This window comes from Pleurodeles waltl, chromosome 6, assembly GCF_031143425.1.
Source record: "Pleurodeles waltl isolate 20211129_DDA chromosome 6, aPleWal1.hap1.20221129, whole genome shotgun sequence".
Classification (NCBI taxonomy): Eukaryota; Metazoa; Chordata; class Amphibia; order Caudata; family Salamandridae; genus Pleurodeles; species Pleurodeles waltl.
In genome coordinates, this window is record NC_090445.1 from 1,538,599,287 (window position 1) to 1,538,618,238 (window position 18,952).

Consider the following 18,952-nt stretch of genomic DNA (forward strand, 5'->3'; position numbering starts at 1 on the left):
CCTTCCGATTCTAGACACTAGAAACCTAAATCAGTGCAACTCCCACGATTAACCCTGAGATCCACGGCCCTCAATCAAGGCAAGATCCACCCACCGCAGAAGCAGCCAATGGCTGCGTTTCTCCAGCCCTCCCGAAAACATTATCTAAACACCGTCCCTGCAGGCCCAAACATTTCCTGCTGGCCACATCGGCATGTACCTCCGCACGCTGGAGGTCTGTGCTGCGGCTCTGCCACGCTCAAGTGCAAGGCTATGAAGCGGCGGGAAGAGGAGACCACTATGGGATAAGAAGGAAGGAATCGGTGGCTCCCTGCCCTGTAGGAACGGAGCACAGGAGCTGTGCTCGTGTTACTGGAGCTCACAGTTTAGACCCCACAAGCGGAATTTTCTCTAACAGCTCAGGCACGGAGCGGTGACAGGCAGAGCTTTCCTGTTGTGGGCAGTACGCACATCGCGAAATGGATGTATGTAGCTGCGCAATAACAGAGCGCGGACTGAGCAGGGTTCTTTCTGCTTGCCACGGAGCTTAAATGCGCACATCAGAACGGAATCACCATGTCTACGGAAGCACGGAAACTACAGCACCATATGAACGACAGTGTCATATGAAACCCTCCCGAAGACGTAAATAGAAACGAAACGCAGAGGCGCTGAGGCGCGGCCAAACAGCCGCCTACCTGCAGGGGCTGAACGGGTCATCCATGGCTCCTGCGGGCTCCGTCGACAGGACACTGTGCCAAAACTCTCCTTTTTCGAGTCCAACAACTCAAAATGGTGGCACATACAGACTGCAAGCCCTCGGAGAGCTCTCCTGAGCCTGTGCTGTGACCTAAGCTTTCACGCTCAGCGCAGAAACTTCCCCCTCAGTCTGACAGCACTGAGCATGTGCTGTGACCCCCCCTCCTCCTCCTCCTCCTCCTCCAGCCTGCCTCATCCACAGCGAGCCCAGCCAGGCAATCAATCTCCAGCCTGCTGTTTCCGTAAATAAAGCCCAGCACAGAGCCTCGCACAGCATACCAAGCTAGTGTGCGGAGGAGACGGGGCCAGGCCAGGGGGACTGTGCCCGGCAACACGGAAGACCGGAGCGCGGCCTGCCAGCCACCTCAAAGCATCATTCAGCACGGCTAGTGTGCAGAGGGGGACTGTGACAGGCAGCACGGTGGACGGGGGCACGATCAGCCAGTGCAGAGGTTCGCACTGCACAGTGAGTCTGACGTGTACTACAGGGGGCAGGCATATGGGGCCACGTAAAGAAGAGCCTCGCACAAGTGGACCGTGCACAACAGACCAACACAGACCGCAGCACACAATTATCCCATGCGCACCACTCTGCTTGGACATCCCAGCCAGCCCGCCGTTATTAACTGCATGCACTCCAAGCAGGCATATAGAAATAACAGTTTGTTTTGCATTTGTTAAAACACTCCTTGCTCTCAGGCGGGCGACATTATTGAAATTTCAGTCACCGTTCTTAAGTAACTGGCGATAATCGACTGCTCCGCAGAACCCATACTCCATTAAAATATTAAATTCATCTAGTGGGGTAAACGCCGCCGAAGGGTTAGCGCTCTACCTTTGCCAACCTTCCAACAGGCCGGCACGAGCTGCAAGTGCAGTGTCAATTACCGATAACTCCATCTATTCACAGGCTAGCTGGCCAAGCCATTTTTAGGCATTCCCAGCTCATGAGATACCGCCGGGCCTTTCTGACACACCGATGTCTGACACGTAGGATGCCATTACCCTGCGGCTGACTGGGGGATAACCCCACAATGCCAATGGGCTAAAAACCTTTGGCGGCTGCTTGATCGACTCGTGTTTTCGAACACACTATAATTCTACAACTCCAGAGATAGTCAATAGAAAAATCTACAGGATTGCCCCGGATAAGTGAACTCCATCCTTGCTTTAGTATTCGGCATTTTCAATCTGATTTAAGAGTGCATGATAAACTCAAGGCCCATTTACACATGGCTACATATAGTCCCAGTCTCTATTTTACGACTGCGCCATGGGAAGAGCCCCAGCACCGAGTATGAGAATTAACTCAGACCAGATTACTGCTACTGACCCATCATACTTACTCACTCAATCACATCGTCTTTAATGTCAGATATTAGGCTTTTCCTCCACAAAGTTTTCAAAACATTGCCCCTTGGTTAATAACCACTATGACAGACGTGACCTATCCATCTTGGCAATCAAAAATGTACTGTAGTGATCTGCTGCCCCAAGGTGCCCGAGATGCCCAGCCACTCTAAATCGGTATTTGGCACCTGGACGCCTTTGAACCGCCGCGTCGTAGCTACTCATTTCGCCGCACTTTCTATGTAGCCAGCGATGAGCCAGGCCTTCCTTTTGTTGCCATTTAATCCTGTTGAGACAGAAAGCAAAAGTTGGCACTGGTGAGAGAAGAGGTAGTGCGTCACATGGAGGTGGTGGGGAGGTCTGGTAAGCTAAGCCGTGCCTCACACAGGTCTAGTAAGTAATGGGCTGCCATGTGCCATTATCCCTCCCTTATGCAGTCCTCGCTGTGCAGCCACTGCGAATATATGCAAAGGGGCAGGGCTGGATCACGCAGACAGCACAACCTGAGCCAGTGACTGGTAAAGGACTGCCATAAAATGAAATCTGCTTAGGTATATGGCATGCTGATGGTCTTCAGCATGCCTGAAAAAAACATGCATTTCAATAGGCTTGATGTTCATGTAGCCTCTCAGCATCTATAATGGCCAGTACTTAGGATTAACCACACATTACAGCTACACAGTCATCTATCTGCCATCCTAGTTAGTTTTTGATTTCTTGGTGTTACCTAAAAGTGTACAGTCACCCATCTGTACATGTGGGACCCAGACAAGAACTTCCTGACATATGTGCTGGAGCCTAACAAAAGAAATAACAGGAGCAACCCGTAGCCCTTAGGTGGCAATTGGTATTTCTATACAAAACAACGCAGTCCATCAAGGTACTGCACAAAAATAATAAAGTGACTTACTGTGATATAATCAATAAGTCACAAAAATATTATATGGTTAGAGATATATTTTCTCCGAAAGACCATGTAGTCAAAAATAAACCACAAGAGGTTTATGATACTGCAGCAAAATACATAGACCAATATTTTGCATAATAGATACTTTCGACAAAAGTGGCACGAAAGGCAAAGGGTGAAGAGAAAGAACCCAAAGCCCACTTTCTTTGTACGTATTGTACTTTTTTTTTTTTTTTTTTTTTAAAGAGCAGTGGGCATGAGGTCGTCCAAACTAATAAAACTGTCTGTAAACACCTTAAAAATTATTAATAATTGATATTCTGCTACCAGTCTTCCTGCTCTTATAACACAGAAAAAGAAGAAATAGAAATACTAGATATGCAGTAGATGTAGTCCTAACATGGGCAACTTTTTTCTTTTGTCTCACCGCGCTTTGAGTGCAAACCATGCAAACTCAATCAGCAATAGTGGAGCACTGGTCACACTGTTCCTTAAGCAGAGTCATTTCAATTTTGCTTTTGTCTCTCCTATGCGTGCTCCATGGGTTTAAAAAAAACAAAAAAAACATTGTATTTGGTAAACACAGGAAAACTCGCCCCATAATGCTTTGAAAGCATTCTTTTTCAAAACATTTTTGCCCATAACTCAGTCTGTGGTGGTCCTAGGGCAGTGGGACCACCAAAACGTTCAACCTCTTTCTGTCTAAATCATCCCTGGTTTCCGGCAATAGGTTAGTGGGAACCCCAAAATAATAACCCCCTCCCACCATTCAGTGTCTTTTTACACTTTCACATGGCTGGAACTTTTGTTTCTCAGCAGAGAGTAGTTTGTGTTTTAAGGGTCCTGTTTTGTAATATTGCAGTAGACCTGCTAGACCAGAAAATGTGTAATGCACTACACCCTCTAGGGGCCAAATATATGGTTGCAATGCATTATTTTCTGCCAGTCTATTTTCATGTGGTTATGCCTTCTAGGGGCTACCTGTACGGTTACATGACCATGTTTCTTACAAATGCTATTTTTATTATGGAGTCCTCTAGGGGCTGTTCTGAGTATTACAGTCAACATACTACAAAATTTGAGGCACTCGGAAACACGCACACCCCATAATTCTTTCCAGGGCATACTTTTTTACAAAACATTTTTGCGCATAGCTCAGCCTGTGGCGGTTCTAGGACAATGGGACCACGTGTTCAGCAAAACAAACTTTGTCTAGGTCATCTCTGTGTCCCCACACTAGGTTAGTGGGGACCCACAAATAATAATCCTTCCCACCATTAAGTGTCTGTTTAAGCTCTATCATGGCTGGAACTTTTGTTATACAGCTAAGAGTAGTTTATGTTTTAAGGGCCTTGTTTGTAGTACCATTGTAGTAGACCTGCTAGCCCTTAAATATGCAATGCAGTACATATATGGTTGCACTGAATTACTTTCATTCTGTTTTCATGTGGTCATGCCCCTTAAGGACTAACTATATGGTTATACAACCATGTTTCTTAGAAATGATATTTTTTTGGTGTCCTCTAGGGGCTGTTCTGAGCGTTACATTCAACATACTACAATATTCACAGAGCTAGGAAACTCCCCCTTTAATGCTTTGCAGGGCATTCTTTTTTACAAAACTTGTTCATTCCTAGCTCAGCCTGTGGTGATCCCAGGATAATGGGACCTCTTTCAAAACGTTCACCGCAACATGTTCTGTCTAAATCATCTTTTCGTCCCCACACTAGGTTAGTGCGGACCCCAAAATAATAACTTATCCCATCATTCAGTGTATTTGTAAGCTCTCTTACGGCTGGAACTTTTGTTTTGCACCTGGGGCTAGTTTGCGTTTTAAGGGTCTTGTTTGAAAAAAACATTCCAGTACGTCTACTGGCCCTTTAATTATATGCAGGGCCACTGGAATTGTGAGTCAGAAAGGACCAAAATATGCGGCATGGTTGACTAATTTATGCTGCAAAAAAGGTACAGTTATGAGTTTACAACACCAAAAGCAGAGCTTCAGCTCAAGCAGATGAAACACCTATTCCATTGCAAATGCTTGTTTAGTGAAGTTATCTGTAGCAGGAACAGCATTCTTCTCTCGTTCTGATTAAGTAGCTGACAAATTATAATACCTGAAAAGGTAATACCACTGCAGATTTCTTTTTACCTGACAAGAACAGACTACAATCCCAAGTTTTTGCAAAGTGGTGCTTTGGCTACACTAGAAGAACAAGCATTTGAAATGGAATCGGTCTCGCATTTGCGAGAGTTAGCGCTATTGGCACTGTAAATGACAATGTCTTTTACCCATGTGTTTTGGTTTGTAGTGGAATTGTGTGTGTTGAATTGTGGCTCTTTGCCTGTCAATGGAGAAAAGAAGCAACAAGTCTTGCAGTCAGGAAAAGGCCTATGAAAGAAGAGCTTATATGTTGGATAAATGTGTGAACTGTTAAAGTGCATAGGTCCCGACCTGACGCCTCATCCTGCCAAGGCTGATATAAAGAAGCTCCCTTTAGGTTGCTATTCAGAGTAGGGAAAACAACGAGAGGGGGAGTTGGGTGGTAAGGATAGTCCCAACTGCAACACAGAATGGGCAAGCAGTAAGAAACACATGGGGAAGTTACGGCAACAGTGGGGGAAAAGGAAACATGACAGTGGCAAGCAGCAGCAAAGACGGAAGCAACGGCCAAAAAAGCACTGTTAAAGTGGTGCATTTTGTTTGCATGAAAGAATTGTGTTTTCTTATTTTTTGTGAAATCCTTTTTTCAGAAACAGTCAACAGTGATCTGCATGTTGGAGAAGTTCACAATATAAAAATACCACGTACTCCATATAATTGTCATAAATATATTACACAAATGCATTAGACAAAGCAATAAGACTCGGACTGGATGGGCTCAGCTGGAACAGCGTATGCCTATACTTGAATTGCATGGGAGAAGAAATTAATACAAGAACAAGATTCAGAGTTTAGGAATTAGTTTGGTTTTTTAATTCATTTCACAAAACAGTGACGAGGAGAGGGGCACAGGTGTACTGGTAAAAACAATGGAATTGAGGTGGCAGCTAGCCCACTTACTGCACATTTCAAACACTGATGAATGGAATGTGATCAGACAAGTTAAGGGAGGGAGAATATTAACTAGGTAGTTATTTTTATGAAAACGTAGCAAACACTTGATTACAGGAAAGGGCAATCTCTGACCGACACTGTGGAGCAATCAGACATATGCCCTGTGTGATGTACGACAGGTGCGGACGATCCTAGCTTTTCAGCTACCAACAGCTTACGTATTAGGGTACAGCCTGCACTTCGAATAGTAAACAGTTAAGACAGGACTGGCCGAACAAGCCAAACTCGGCACACGGTTGCTCGACATCCAAGACTGCAAAACTGTAATGAACAGGGGGCCACAGTGGATGAAGTGTCCGAATATCTGCAGCCCGGAAAACATGTTCTGGCTAATCAATGAAAAGTCGTCATAATGTTCCATACCAAGAATGACTAAACAATACAGTTCTGTTTTTAATGTTTTCAAGTATTTGCAGCCCTATACAGATAGCTGGGAATATAAAACGACTAAGGAAATGAATGGCCATCACTTGTGTGTGGGGTGATGTCGGACGCCTGATCAGTGGTGGGAACAGCAGAGAATAAAGCAAACCCCCACTACCATGTGGATGTGCAGAGGACCTTGGTAGGGTATTGGACAAGCACTCAGTAGCTAAAACCAGACCTCCATCCCAGGCACCTTCAGATACTGAAGCAAAGTCTGCCTACAGTAAGGGCTATTGTACCCCCAACCCCTTCTGCAGTCCCGGAAACTATTCACACTGATGACTATTTCGATGGACATTTTGCACCCTTCAGGGGGGAACAGGCTCAGTAATGGCAGAAATTAACATCCGGTGCATCGACTGACACCTTCCACTCTTTGGCACCTTACTTCTGCTGAAAACATGCGGTCACTCTTTCGTACAAAAACAGTACAGCATACAGGCACGTCTCTATGGTCGCCTGTGCTGCTTAACGTGGACTGCTGATGGAGAGAGCAGCAATTTCACACAGTCCCTTGAAAGCAATGTGTCCAACTTATTGTTTCTATGAAATGTAAGCATGTCTTGTGCGCCCTCACTTTATGACCTCCTTCTGTAATACTGCTTAACACTGCTTTATAGCTAGGTCTGTGCTATCTAGATAACACATATTAGGATTGCTTTTCTAAGGCAGGCAATAGTTCACTTAACAAGCATGCGTCCTACATCCCACCACAAGGGACCACACTCAGGCACACTCTGTACAGAGAGCTCCGATAGCCCGATTTACAGCCTTATTTACAACAAATCAAACCAAAGCTGAGAGTAAGAATGCTCTGCAAATTCTTCACCAAACCAGAGCCGGAAAGAAAGAAAAAAAAATCTCTTAAAGAAGAGATAAATAGGACAAAGCATAATTATACAGTAGCTGGTCCCTTCTCCCAAAGAGAAAAAGGAGGGACTAACAGGCAAGACTGACCACTAGCAAGGAAGAATTTTTAAATGACACAAACTAACAAATGAAATAGCTTGGAAGCCCACAGAAGTATAGTATATGCAAAAGTATACAAGATGTTGTACTCTTGCGCTCGACCTAAAAACAACAGCATTCCTATTACAAGAGGAGTCCAGCTTTGGGCATGACAAACTGCTACCAATTTTATTGCTTTCTAAAAGAGCGCTTTCACTATGATGCAATAGAGATTAGTGAAAGCAATAAATAAAGATATATGTAAATTGATGCACTGCCATGTCACAAAATGACCCACTTGTCCCACCGCAGATGTTAAGGCAATTCCGATTCCATGCCCTTTTCAATTGCAATCATGCAATTGCTTCATTTTTTAAGAATTACAGGAGGTGCTTTAAAAGCAGGCAGCAAAATCCGGTTTAAAAGACAAACCTTCAAACAGAATATTTGGCATGTTCTTGGAAAACAAACGAGGTAACACTTGAGATGAGAAAAATAAACAGCACACAAGCACATATCTTGTCTCCTCTTCTCTGGCACATGCTAGAGTTCAGCGAGTGTTGTAAGGCCAGGGAGTAGTTGGATGTGAGCAACAGGACCATGCTTCAACACCAACTACATGACCCTTTTCCCCCCTTTGTCCTTTCTTGCACTTAGTGCAGGATCCAAATCTTCAGTTTAGTAGAGAGGCGCTGCTCGGTCATGTCTGCAGATAACTGAAGATGCATGTCTAGTGAGAGGGAACTCTGTTAATATATAGCCTGCTGCCTTCACTTGTGAGTCACTCCAGCACAGTGGATTTGACACGTTAAACTGATTCCCCAAGATAAAACCAGCTAGACACATACTAAAAAAATCTAGGAACAATTCAGAAAAGTTTTTCAGGTTTCAGTTTCTCAAACATTATTCAAGGACTATGCTGTGTTAGATGAGAAACAACTTAAGTCTGACCAGACAACATGGTAGGTCTCGTGCACAAAGCTCAGCAAGACAAAAATACTGGGAAGCCACATCCAGTATAAAAAGGTGTCCCCAGCAACTCTGCTCTGGGGTTGGTGAAAGAGGGAGCGGTGCCAAATCTTTGAAACTGGGAACATTTGTATTGTGATTGTAAACCACTGTTCAGGATGAAAGTCTCAAGAGAGCGGAGGGAGACCAAGATGCGCTAAACAGTTCAAACAGTCTTCTTTAGGTTGATTCACCCCATATGTCCTTAAGCACGACTTGAGCTTTTTCAACAATCAATTCATAGAGACACTGGCATTGTGAGCCACTCTCGCATAGATTGGGGGTGTCACACAGCTTTCCTTTATTTGCAATACCAAAAGACATTTCCAGTGATTCCTTAAAGTTTCTGAACACTGTGCCCAAAAAGAGACTCCCATCCAGTAAAATTATTTTCATTTAATTTTAATAAGTTTAATTTAGCAAAGTTTTGGGGTGCAGATTTCAATAATGATTAAGTGGGGGTCCCCAGGTTCCAGAAATGATCAAGTGAGGGGTCCACAGGAGTCAAAAGGTTGGGAACCACTGCTGTAAACCACATTTCCAAAAGTATTTCTGCTTTCACCAATCTCATATCCATGTTCATTCAGTTCTCTAACCCTGAGGCAAGCCATATGGTTGGTTCACCACTATTAGTCTTAGATTTTAGGAGAAACGATGAGGAAATGTGTGAACCTTCCATACCTGTAAATTTAAACTTAACTATTAAAGAGCGATGTTCTAGAGAGTTCAGCATGTGAAGCTCCCTATACGACTTTAAAAAGGTTACAAAGTATCTTCCTTTTTTACCTCTACTATGGTATCACACTTGTTTCTTTCATCTAAAAAAGTATCATGTCCTGTCATAGTTGGGATGGTAATTAACAATACTATCTCCAGTTAACAGTATTTCCACCAAAACTGGAAGCAAATCCATTCATATTCTCGCTACAGAATATGAGGCAGATCACAACACTAGCTTGCAGGCTGGATAAAGTTTCATGCAAATTAAGCGCTAGATATTCATGCTAGGTTCTCTGTAGCATAGTAATACCAAACTTCAAGGACATCCGCCAAGTCTTTCAGCAATTTCAAAGTAAAAAGCTACAATTTTTTTTGGAGAGGCACAATGAATCCATAAGGGATGGAAGGAAAATCAGAGTCTTACTAACCTATAAAACGCAAAACACCTCATGCACTAATTTCATGGAAGTTTAATGAAGCACTCCCCGGGCACTGCCCATCATGCCGCTGGAGTAACTAACAACCAGTAGAGAACAGTCTGCATACCAAAAAAACGTGATCTAGTGTGATTCATGCCTAACTAATTTATAACACTGTAAAACACAAACAAGTTCAAGTTAGATCATAAAACCCAACCGCTCCCCTGATTTCAAAACTCACTGCTGCCTACACCAAACAAACCCACATGGCTTAGAGAAAGGATGAGAAGACCAGCAATGTTGGCTTTTGGATTTTGAAAGTGGTGGAGCATAAAGGCCCACAGTGAATTGCACCAAGTGATACAGTAACTTCCGCCAAGGTGATTCAGAAGTATTCTCTAGCACTGCAAAAATACTCTGAAATAACAAACACACAATTCATTTTCAGAACAAGGTTAATCTCAGTTGGCTAAAACCTTAAAGTTCCGAAAGGCTCCTCATGTAATACTGAACTACTCAAGATGTAAAAAGCAAGCCTGACACTGTTTCAGATACAACTTTGCAAACAAGTATTGGCAAAGTAAGTAGGCCTCACTTTTTTGTTGCAAGTGGCGATCTGTTAGCATTGCCAATGTTTGTAAAGTATTGCTTAAAAAGTAAAAGAAAAAACGTTTCAAATTAATGGAACAAATGAAAACAAATCTTAAGGTGTCACAGAACTCAACACTGAACTCAATGTTTTAAGTCTTTATAACTGCCACAGCCTATTTTTTTTAAAATACATTTCATACAGGAAACTTTACAGCTAATTTAAAAAATAAATGAATAAAGAAGTGTGAGGATGTAAAAGGAAACTATGTCCAAGATCTACGAATCGCCAAATTCAGCTTTTTGGTCATCTGTAGTAGCCAGTCCAGGGAGGTGATGCATTGGGCTTCAGAAATATCATGCTAAGTACACCTTCTGCCTCAGGAACCATCTGAATGAATGAAGCAAATTACGTTCCCCCAGTGCCATAATATTCAATGTGTGGCAAAGCAGGTGCTTTCATGCAATAAACAAAAACAACCCTTAAAGTCTGCCTTTTCAGCCATACCTCGTCAAAAATACCCTTGTTGTTGTGCTTTTACAAACAAGCTGGGAGGGCTGGGGAGCAGAGGAAAGGCTCAAGTCAGCCAATTAAAAAGTATCTTAAATATGGTATGCTCCAGGGAAGGGCCAACCACAAGAACAGGAAGGCATGCCATCAAACAAACATATGAGAGTCTCAAAGCCATCCAGTAGTAAGCAATGGACGGAGTGTAAGCCCACAGAAAGTTACCAGTAAGTATTGTGCTCGCCCTAAGAAATTAGAAAAAAAAGACTGTCCGGTAATCCACAGAGATTATAGGCAGTGCAAAAGTCAAGTATCTAGGTATGCAGTTTCATGTTGCTGATCAATTTTCAAAACTAATTTAGAATCTTTCTTCACTTCTAAATGCCACTTCCTTTAATATTTCCGTCCTTCCAATTCCAAGGAGATTAACAGTCATTTTATAGGCCAAATTATTAGGAAAGGGCAAGGGAAAAAAAAACCAAAGGCTCTCAGATCTCACAATCTTAAAACGAATACAGCACAGTTAGAGATACAGGCTGCTAGAGAACTGTTACTAATCAGGTTGCATAGACCTTATGTGTTCAAGCCATAGACAGGATAAACCAACTTTATGGGTTCAAGTTTCAAACAGCAGTAGTGATACGTCACAAAAGTTTAATCAATACAGATGATGGAATGTTTCCAGGCGAGCCACGAAACAGGTTTAAAAAGAAAATAGCTTCCCACACCTGCTAAACATGTTGCCCAATACATATTCTAAACTCTGCATGAATTCGCACTGGAATATTAGACATAAACCTACATTAGAAATGCAATGATCTTAGCTCTGTAAAATCAACTTGTTAGTTTCATTAAAAAAAACACATGTAGCCATTAAATACAAGCTTCCGATCAAAAGCTAACGATTTAGACAAAAAGCAGCACTTGTGCCACAAGATACAGCCTTTTCTTTTTCAGTACACGTTTGTTAATTGAATATCACCTAGTCGTTTTCCAGTAACCACATGGACTGCAGCCAGTAAAGGACAGATTCTGGATTACATGCCCATATATTATTGGATTTCCCTGCTAGGGATAATCATACTTCCAACCGTGTTGTCAAGAATGGTGGGCACAATATATCTGAAGTATGGGCTAAGATATGACAAGAATTCCTACAATTAATCAGCAACAGGCATCGTCATGTCAGGAAGACTAATATGTCCACTAGAAAGTGTCTGGCCCTGGGCAATTACAGGACAACTTGTGTTTAGAAATTCTCAGATCAAGGATAATACATATGTGATAAGCTCAGGGATTTTTCCTAAAACGCAGAAAGCCATAACCCACCAAGGTGGCATGCCTAATTTTTTAGCCCCTCCACACCACAAACTCTGACTGATGGGTGCAGTGAGCTCCACTAGGAGGTCTTTAAGAGTGGAATGTTTCTAGGGAAGTGGGTTAGTTTCATTGGTGCTCCCCAGTTTCATCAATAAAAGTACGATATAGTCTTGTATAATGCAAATTCTTGGCATGTTATACCATCAGCATGTTTCCGCCCATATCTGTAGGCCAATACAGGCCCTGGGCAATCATAATGGTGGTCTCTTCTAACAAGTCCTCAACTTCTAGATAAAAATGTTGGTTACCTGAGGTAATGATCTTTCTCGTGGATACTTTATCTACCTGCAGATTCCTCACCTGTAGAATAATCTCAAACATTAGACTGGATCCGGAAATGTCAAAGCTCTCGCATATCTGTATAAAAAACCCAACAAACATAGTAAAAAAACAAAAAAAATGCCCATGTCACCAGTAGGGAGCACTGGCTTCGGATCAACGCTTGAGGTGGAGTCAGATGGCGTGCCGGAAGCCACATGTTGCCCACCCCGGGGTCACAAGTTTTCTTCCATTTGTCTCTGCCTTGAAGGCAAATGGAAGGACTGAAATCCAAGAGTAGTACAGTAGCAAAATATTTTTTTTTATAGTGTTACCTTTCCTTGTAACACATTTATCAAACGGGAGGTTCATTGGTCAGTGAGGAATTTGCAGTTAGCATAGCCACCGGAAGGAAAATGTTACCTACCCAGTAGATAACTGTGGCATGTAGTAATGTAGATTCACATGCTTTGCATAAGTATGCCATTTAGTGTTGGGCTCAGTGTGTTACAAGTTGTTTTTGTTCGAAGAATCTTTTCTAGTCACAAAATCAAGTGACTCCTCTCGGTGATACTGCACATGGGCACTGAGTCCTTTCTTAGATTGTTTTCCTGCAGGAGGGTAAACTAAAGAGTGCACAAGTGTATATGTAGATATATAATAAAGAAAAAAGATATCCATGCAATGTATATACATATTTTCAATATATAATATTACAGCTGCTACGGGCTTCCTGGGAGGAAGGAGGGCGCATGTGAATCTACAGTGCTACATGCCACAAACTGATGTCTACTGGGTAAGTAACATTTTCCGTTTGATGGCATTTGTAGCTGTAGATACACATGCTTTGCATAGACTGTAAAGCAGTCTATAACCAAAATAAGCAGTGGCTAGCCTGTAGGAACTGGAGTAGTTTAAAATAGTGTTCTAAGCACCCCCTGTCCAACGTCTGCTTGGTGGAGAGCTAACACATCCACACAGTAATGTTTAGTAAATGTGTGTGGTGTAGACCATGTGGCTGCTTTACATAGGTCTGTGATTGGTATATTCCCTAAGAATGCCATGGGAGCTCCTTTTTTCCTAGTGGAACGTGCTTTAGGAGGTATTGGTAACTGTCTTTTAGCTTTAAGATAGCAGGTTTAAATACATTTTACTATCCATCTAGCTAATTCATGTTTAGAAATAGGATTACCTTTGTGGGGTTGTTGAAAAGCCACAAAGAGTTGCATGGATTTTCTGGCATCTTTTGTTCTGTCTATATAATACATGAGAGCTCTTATCAAGGGTGTGAAGAGCTCTTTGGGCAACTGAATCTGGCTGTGGAAAGAAGACTGCCAATTTCACCGACTGACTGATATCAAAAGGTAAAACCACTTTTGGTAGGGATTTTGGATTTGTCCTAAGAACTATTTTGTTTTTGTGAATTTGGAATAAAGGTTCTTCTAAAGTGAATGCTTGAATTTCACTAACTCTTCTTAAAGAAGTGATTCCTGCTAAAAAGGCAACCTTCCATGATAAAAACTGAAGCGGGCAAGAAAGCATGGGTTCAAATGGCGGTCCCATAATTCTTGTGAGTACAATGTTAAGATTCCACACAGGGGTCGGAGCTCTAGGTGGAATTACCCATTTAAGACCCTTCATAAAAGCCTTTATAACAAGAATTCTAAACAGGGAAGTATGTTGTCTGTTATGGAGATAGGCAGCTACTGCTGTTAAATGTATCTCAATAGAGGAGTATGTGAGGTTTGCTTTTTGTAAGTGTAGGAAATAGCAAACAATATCCTGTATTGAAACTTTAAGTGGGTCAATGTTTTTAGGCTGACAAGAGTATACAAAACACTTCCATTTAGCAGCATAACACTGTCTAGCTGTGGGTTTACGTGCTTCCTTTAGAATATCTATACATTCAGATGGAAGTTGTAAGTAGCCAAACTCTGACTTCAGAAGCCAAATCGCCAGGTTGAGTATGCTGGGATTTGAATGTCTGATTTGACCTCTCTTTTGAGTCAATAGATATGGTCTGTTTGGTAGTTTGTGATGTGGTACTACAGAGATCCAACAGTGTTGTCTAACAATGTTGACATGCCCATGTGGGAGCTATAAGTATTATGATGAGGGAGGTCTGTTTAATCTTTTTGATCAGAAATGGAATTAGTGAGAGAGGTGGAAAAGCGTAAGCAAATATCCCTGACCAATTGATCCATAGAGCATTGCCCTTGGATTGAGGATGTGGATATCTGAATGCAAACATTTGGCATTTTGTGTTTTCTGTTGTGGCGAAAAGGTCCATGTCTGGGGTGCCCCACATTTTGAAGTATTGTTGAATCACCTGTGGGTGAATCGCCCATTCATGTACTTGTTGCTGCGTCCTGCTTAAGTGGTCCGCTAGTTGATTGTGTATCCCTGGAATATACCCTGCCAGTAATTGAATCTGATTGTGAATTGCCCATTTCCAAATTGTCTGTGCTAAAAGGGACACTTGATGTGAGTGTCCTCGCTCCCCCCTGTTTATGCAGATAATACATTTTGGTCATATTGTCTGTCCTTATTAACACTATCTTGTGTGTGATTTGTGTCTGAAAAGTTTTGAGTGGTAGGAATACTGCTAGTAATTCCAAGTGGTTTTTATGTGAAGTCTATTGAATTGAGTCCCATTCCCCCTGTATAGTGAGGTTGTTGACATTATCTCCCCAAACTATCATTGATGCATCTGTTGTGATTGTGGTCTGAGGTACAGGGTCCTGAAAAGGCTGCCCCTTCGTTAAGTTTGTGGAATTCCACCATTGCAGAGAGCGGCGAGTCTGGCGGTCCAGCAACACTAGATCTTGAATCTGACCCTGTGCCTGAGACCACTGTTGAGAAAGACACTGCTGCAGTGGTTTCATGTCCAATCTTGCATCAGGTACTACTGCTATGCTTGTCACCATCATTTCCAATAGTTTTATCACTAACTTCACTGTGTAAGTGTGATTGTGTTGTAGTTGAGATACGAACTGGTGAAATGCTTGAATCCTGACTGGGTTTGAGTATGCTAATCCTGATTGAGTGTTCAGAATTGCTCCCAGATACGGTTGTATTTGTGATGGTTGCAGGTGAGATTTGTGGTAATTGATTGTGAATCCTAGATTGTGTAGGATGTTTATGGTATATTGAGTATGTTGTTGACAAATTTGAACTGTACTGGCCTTTATAAGCCAGACGTCCAGATATGGGAAAACACGTATATGTTGGCTTCGGAGGACTACTGCAACCACTGCTAAGCATTTGGTGAATACTCTTGGTGGTGCTGTTCCACCGAATGGTAGTACCTTGAATTGGTAGTGCTTCCCTACTATAACTAATCTTAGATACTACGATGGATAGATGGGAATGTGGAAATAAGTATACTTGCGGTCTAATGCTGTCATGTAATCCTGTTTTTGGAGTAGGGGAATTATGTCTTGTAGAGTGACCATATGATAGTGTTCTGAAAGGATGTATAGATGGAGGGGTCTGAGATCTAAAATTGGTTTTTAAGAGTATCATCTATCTTTGGTATGAGGACGTATAGTGAATATACTCCGGATACTTGTTGGGATATAGGCACTATCTCTATGGCTTCCTTGAGTAGTAACGATTGCACCTCCTGCTTTAATAAAGTGAGATGTTCTTGAGTAAGTATGTGTGAACGAGGGAAGAACGTTTGGTAGAATAGATGTGAGTTCTAGGCAATAGCCATGTTGGATAATTGATGGAAACCACTGATCTGCGGTAATGTGCCATTGTGGGTAAAAATTTACCAGTCTTCCTCCCACAGGAGATATATGCTCTTTAGGGATTTGTAATGAATCACTCTTTGTAGAGGAACCCTTGGGAGCAGCTGATTTATCTCTTTCTCTATAGTTATTTCCACTGTAAGAGCCTCTAAATGAACCTCTGCTATACAAGTGTGGCCCTTGTTTTTGTTGGGACCTGGATGGGCCTGCGGCTCATGATTTGAAACCACCCCTAAACTGTGGCCTACGAAAAGTTCCCTGAATGGGTATAGTGTGCAATGCACCTATAGATTTAGCAGTCTCAGAGTCCCTTTTTGAGCTTCTCTATTGTAGTATCAACTTCTGGCCCAAATAAATGTTTATCAAAGGGCATATTTAATACTGCCTGTTGCATCTCCAGCTTAAAACCTGAAGTCCTTAGCCATGCACGTCTCCCATCAACGATGCTGGTGTTCACTCCCCTTGCTGCTGTATCAGCTGCATTTATAGCGGATCTGATTTGGTTGTAAGATATAAATAGCCTATCCCTCAGCTATTTATTGTGCCCTTTTTGATGCTCTGGTGGAAGATATTGCACCAAGTCTTCCATCTGATCCCAATGAGCTCTGTCGTACCTTGATAGGAGTGCTTAAGAGTTCGCAATCCTCCAATGGTTAACAGCTGTAGACTGGCTATTGGCTCGGTTTCTTGCTGCACTGACCACTATCATGGGACGACACTGATACTCTTTGTGAGTAAACGTTAAGGTGTTAAATAAAAAAATCATCATTAATGGGATCTGTATGTAATTGGACATTATGAAACACCGCTGCCCTGGCTATAACCTGATTGTAAGCAGTGGTATTCTCAGGGGGAGATGGCCCTGCTGGGTATAAATCATGATGATTGGAAAGAATAGGACCTGTGTCATATATATCCCATGGATCTACATCCTCTTGAGGATCAGATAAATCATCCCTATGTGGTGAAACAGGGGACTCTCGTAGAGAGAATTGTGTAGGTGGTGGAGTAGCAGGAAGGGTAGGAGAATGTGGTGGTGAAGGCTGCTGTGCTGCCTTTTGTTTCTCCTTTTGTCTAAAGATTTTAGTAGGTGGACTCGATGCCCATGTGCACTATCACCAAGAGGAGGAGCCACTAGATCTCGTGACTCAAACTTTCTTAGAAGAGAAACAACTTGTAACACTCCGAGCCCAACACTAGATGGCAGACTTATGCAAAGCATGTGTATCTACAGCTACACATTGCATCAAACATATATATATATATATACAGAGAGAGAGAGAGACCGAGAGAGACAGTAAAGAGAAAGGATGTCCATGCAGTGTATATACATATGTACAATATTTGTAAAATAATGCCACTACAAGTACCACAGGCTTCGGGGTAGGAGGGAGGGCACATGTGAATCTACATCACTACATACTACAAACAGATACTACTGGGCAAGTAACATTTTCCGTTTGATAGCATGTGTAGCTGTAGATACACATGCTTTGCATAGACTGTAAAGCAGTCCCCTCCAAGTAAGCAGTGGCTAGCCTGTAGGAGTTGAAGTACTTTGAAAAAGTGTCCTGAGCATCGCTTGGCCAACATTAGCCTGTTGCCACACTATTAAATCTACACCATAGAGCTTAGTAAATGTATGTGGTGTAGACCAAGTAGCAGCTTTGTCTGCTATTGGAATATTTTCTAAAAAAAAGCCATAGAAGCACCTTTTGTTCTGGTAGATTGTGCTTTGGGGGTTACAGGGAACTGTCTTTTGGCTTTAAGATAGCAAGTTTGAATACACTTTACTATCCATTGGGCTATACCAGTTTTTGAATTTGGATTGCCTTTATGAGGCATAGAAAATGCCACAAAAAGCTGTTTAGATTTTTTAAAGCTTTTACTCCTATCACTGTAATACATTAGAGTCCTTTAAACATCTAATGTGCGAAGAGCTGTTTCAGCGACTCAGTCTAGCTGTGGGGAAAAACCGGGTAACTCGATTGATTACTGTGAAATGGTGAAACTGCTTTTGGAAGGAATTTAGGGTTTCTCCTCAGAACTCCCCTATGCTTGTATAACTGGAAGAATGGTTCTTCTAAAGTTAGAGCTTGTATTTCACCTTCACGTCTTAGGGAAATGATGGCCACTAAAAAGGCAACTTTCCGCTAAAGAAATTGCAATGAACAGGAATGCATAGGCTCAAAAGGTAGACACCACGAGTCTAGCAAGGACAACATTAAGGTTCCATAATGGGGCTGGAGGAACCCTGGGTGCATTGACTCTTTTAATGCCTTCCATAAAGGCTTTGATTAATGGAATTCTGAATAAAGAAATATGTGATCTATTTTGGAGGTAAGCAGCTATAGCCACCAAATGAAGTTAATAGATGAGTATACTAAGTTGGCTGGTTGTATAAGTAGCAGATAAACTATGACTTGAATTGAGGCTTTGAGTGGACCAATTTGTTTAGGTTGACAGTAGCAAACAAAAGGTTTCCATTTTGCAGCTTACCACTGTCTAGTTGTAGGTTTGTGTGCCTCTAAGAATTTCCATACATTCTGAGAGGAGATTCAAATAACCAAGCTCTATGACTTCAGGAGCAATATCACAAGATAGTGTGTTTTGGGTTCTAGATGTCTGATTTGAGCTTACCTTTGAGTCAGAAGGTCTGGTCTATTGGGAAGTTTCTCGTGAGGAACCACTGACCGATCGGTTGCCCTGTTCATGTAGGAGCTACAAGCATGATGGTGAGTGGTGTATGCCTCATTTTGCGAACTAGATATGGAATAAGAGAGAGAGGTGGAAAAACTTTTGCAAACATCTCCAACCAATTAATCCATA

At 42.2% G+C, this 18,952-nt stretch overlaps 1 protein-coding gene across 18 annotated transcripts in view; it reads right to left on the bottom strand.

Moving 5' to 3' along the window:
- The window catches only part of RERE (arginine-glutamic acid dipeptide repeats), a 798,532-nt gene that overhangs the window by 377,554 nt on the left and 402,026 nt on the right, over positions 1–18,952 (bottom strand). For 2 of the 18 annotated variants that reach the window (XM_069241148.1, XM_069241147.1), the window contains exon 1: positions 678–877. The exons of the other annotated variants lie outside the window; for them this stretch is intronic. In XM_069241148.1, the coding sequence (XP_069097249.1) occupies positions 678–703 (26 nt within the window). In that variant the 5' untranslated portion in view covers positions 704–877. Of the gene's footprint in view, positions 1–677; positions 878–18,952 lie in introns of those variants that run through there. 18 annotated transcript variants of the gene reach the window in all.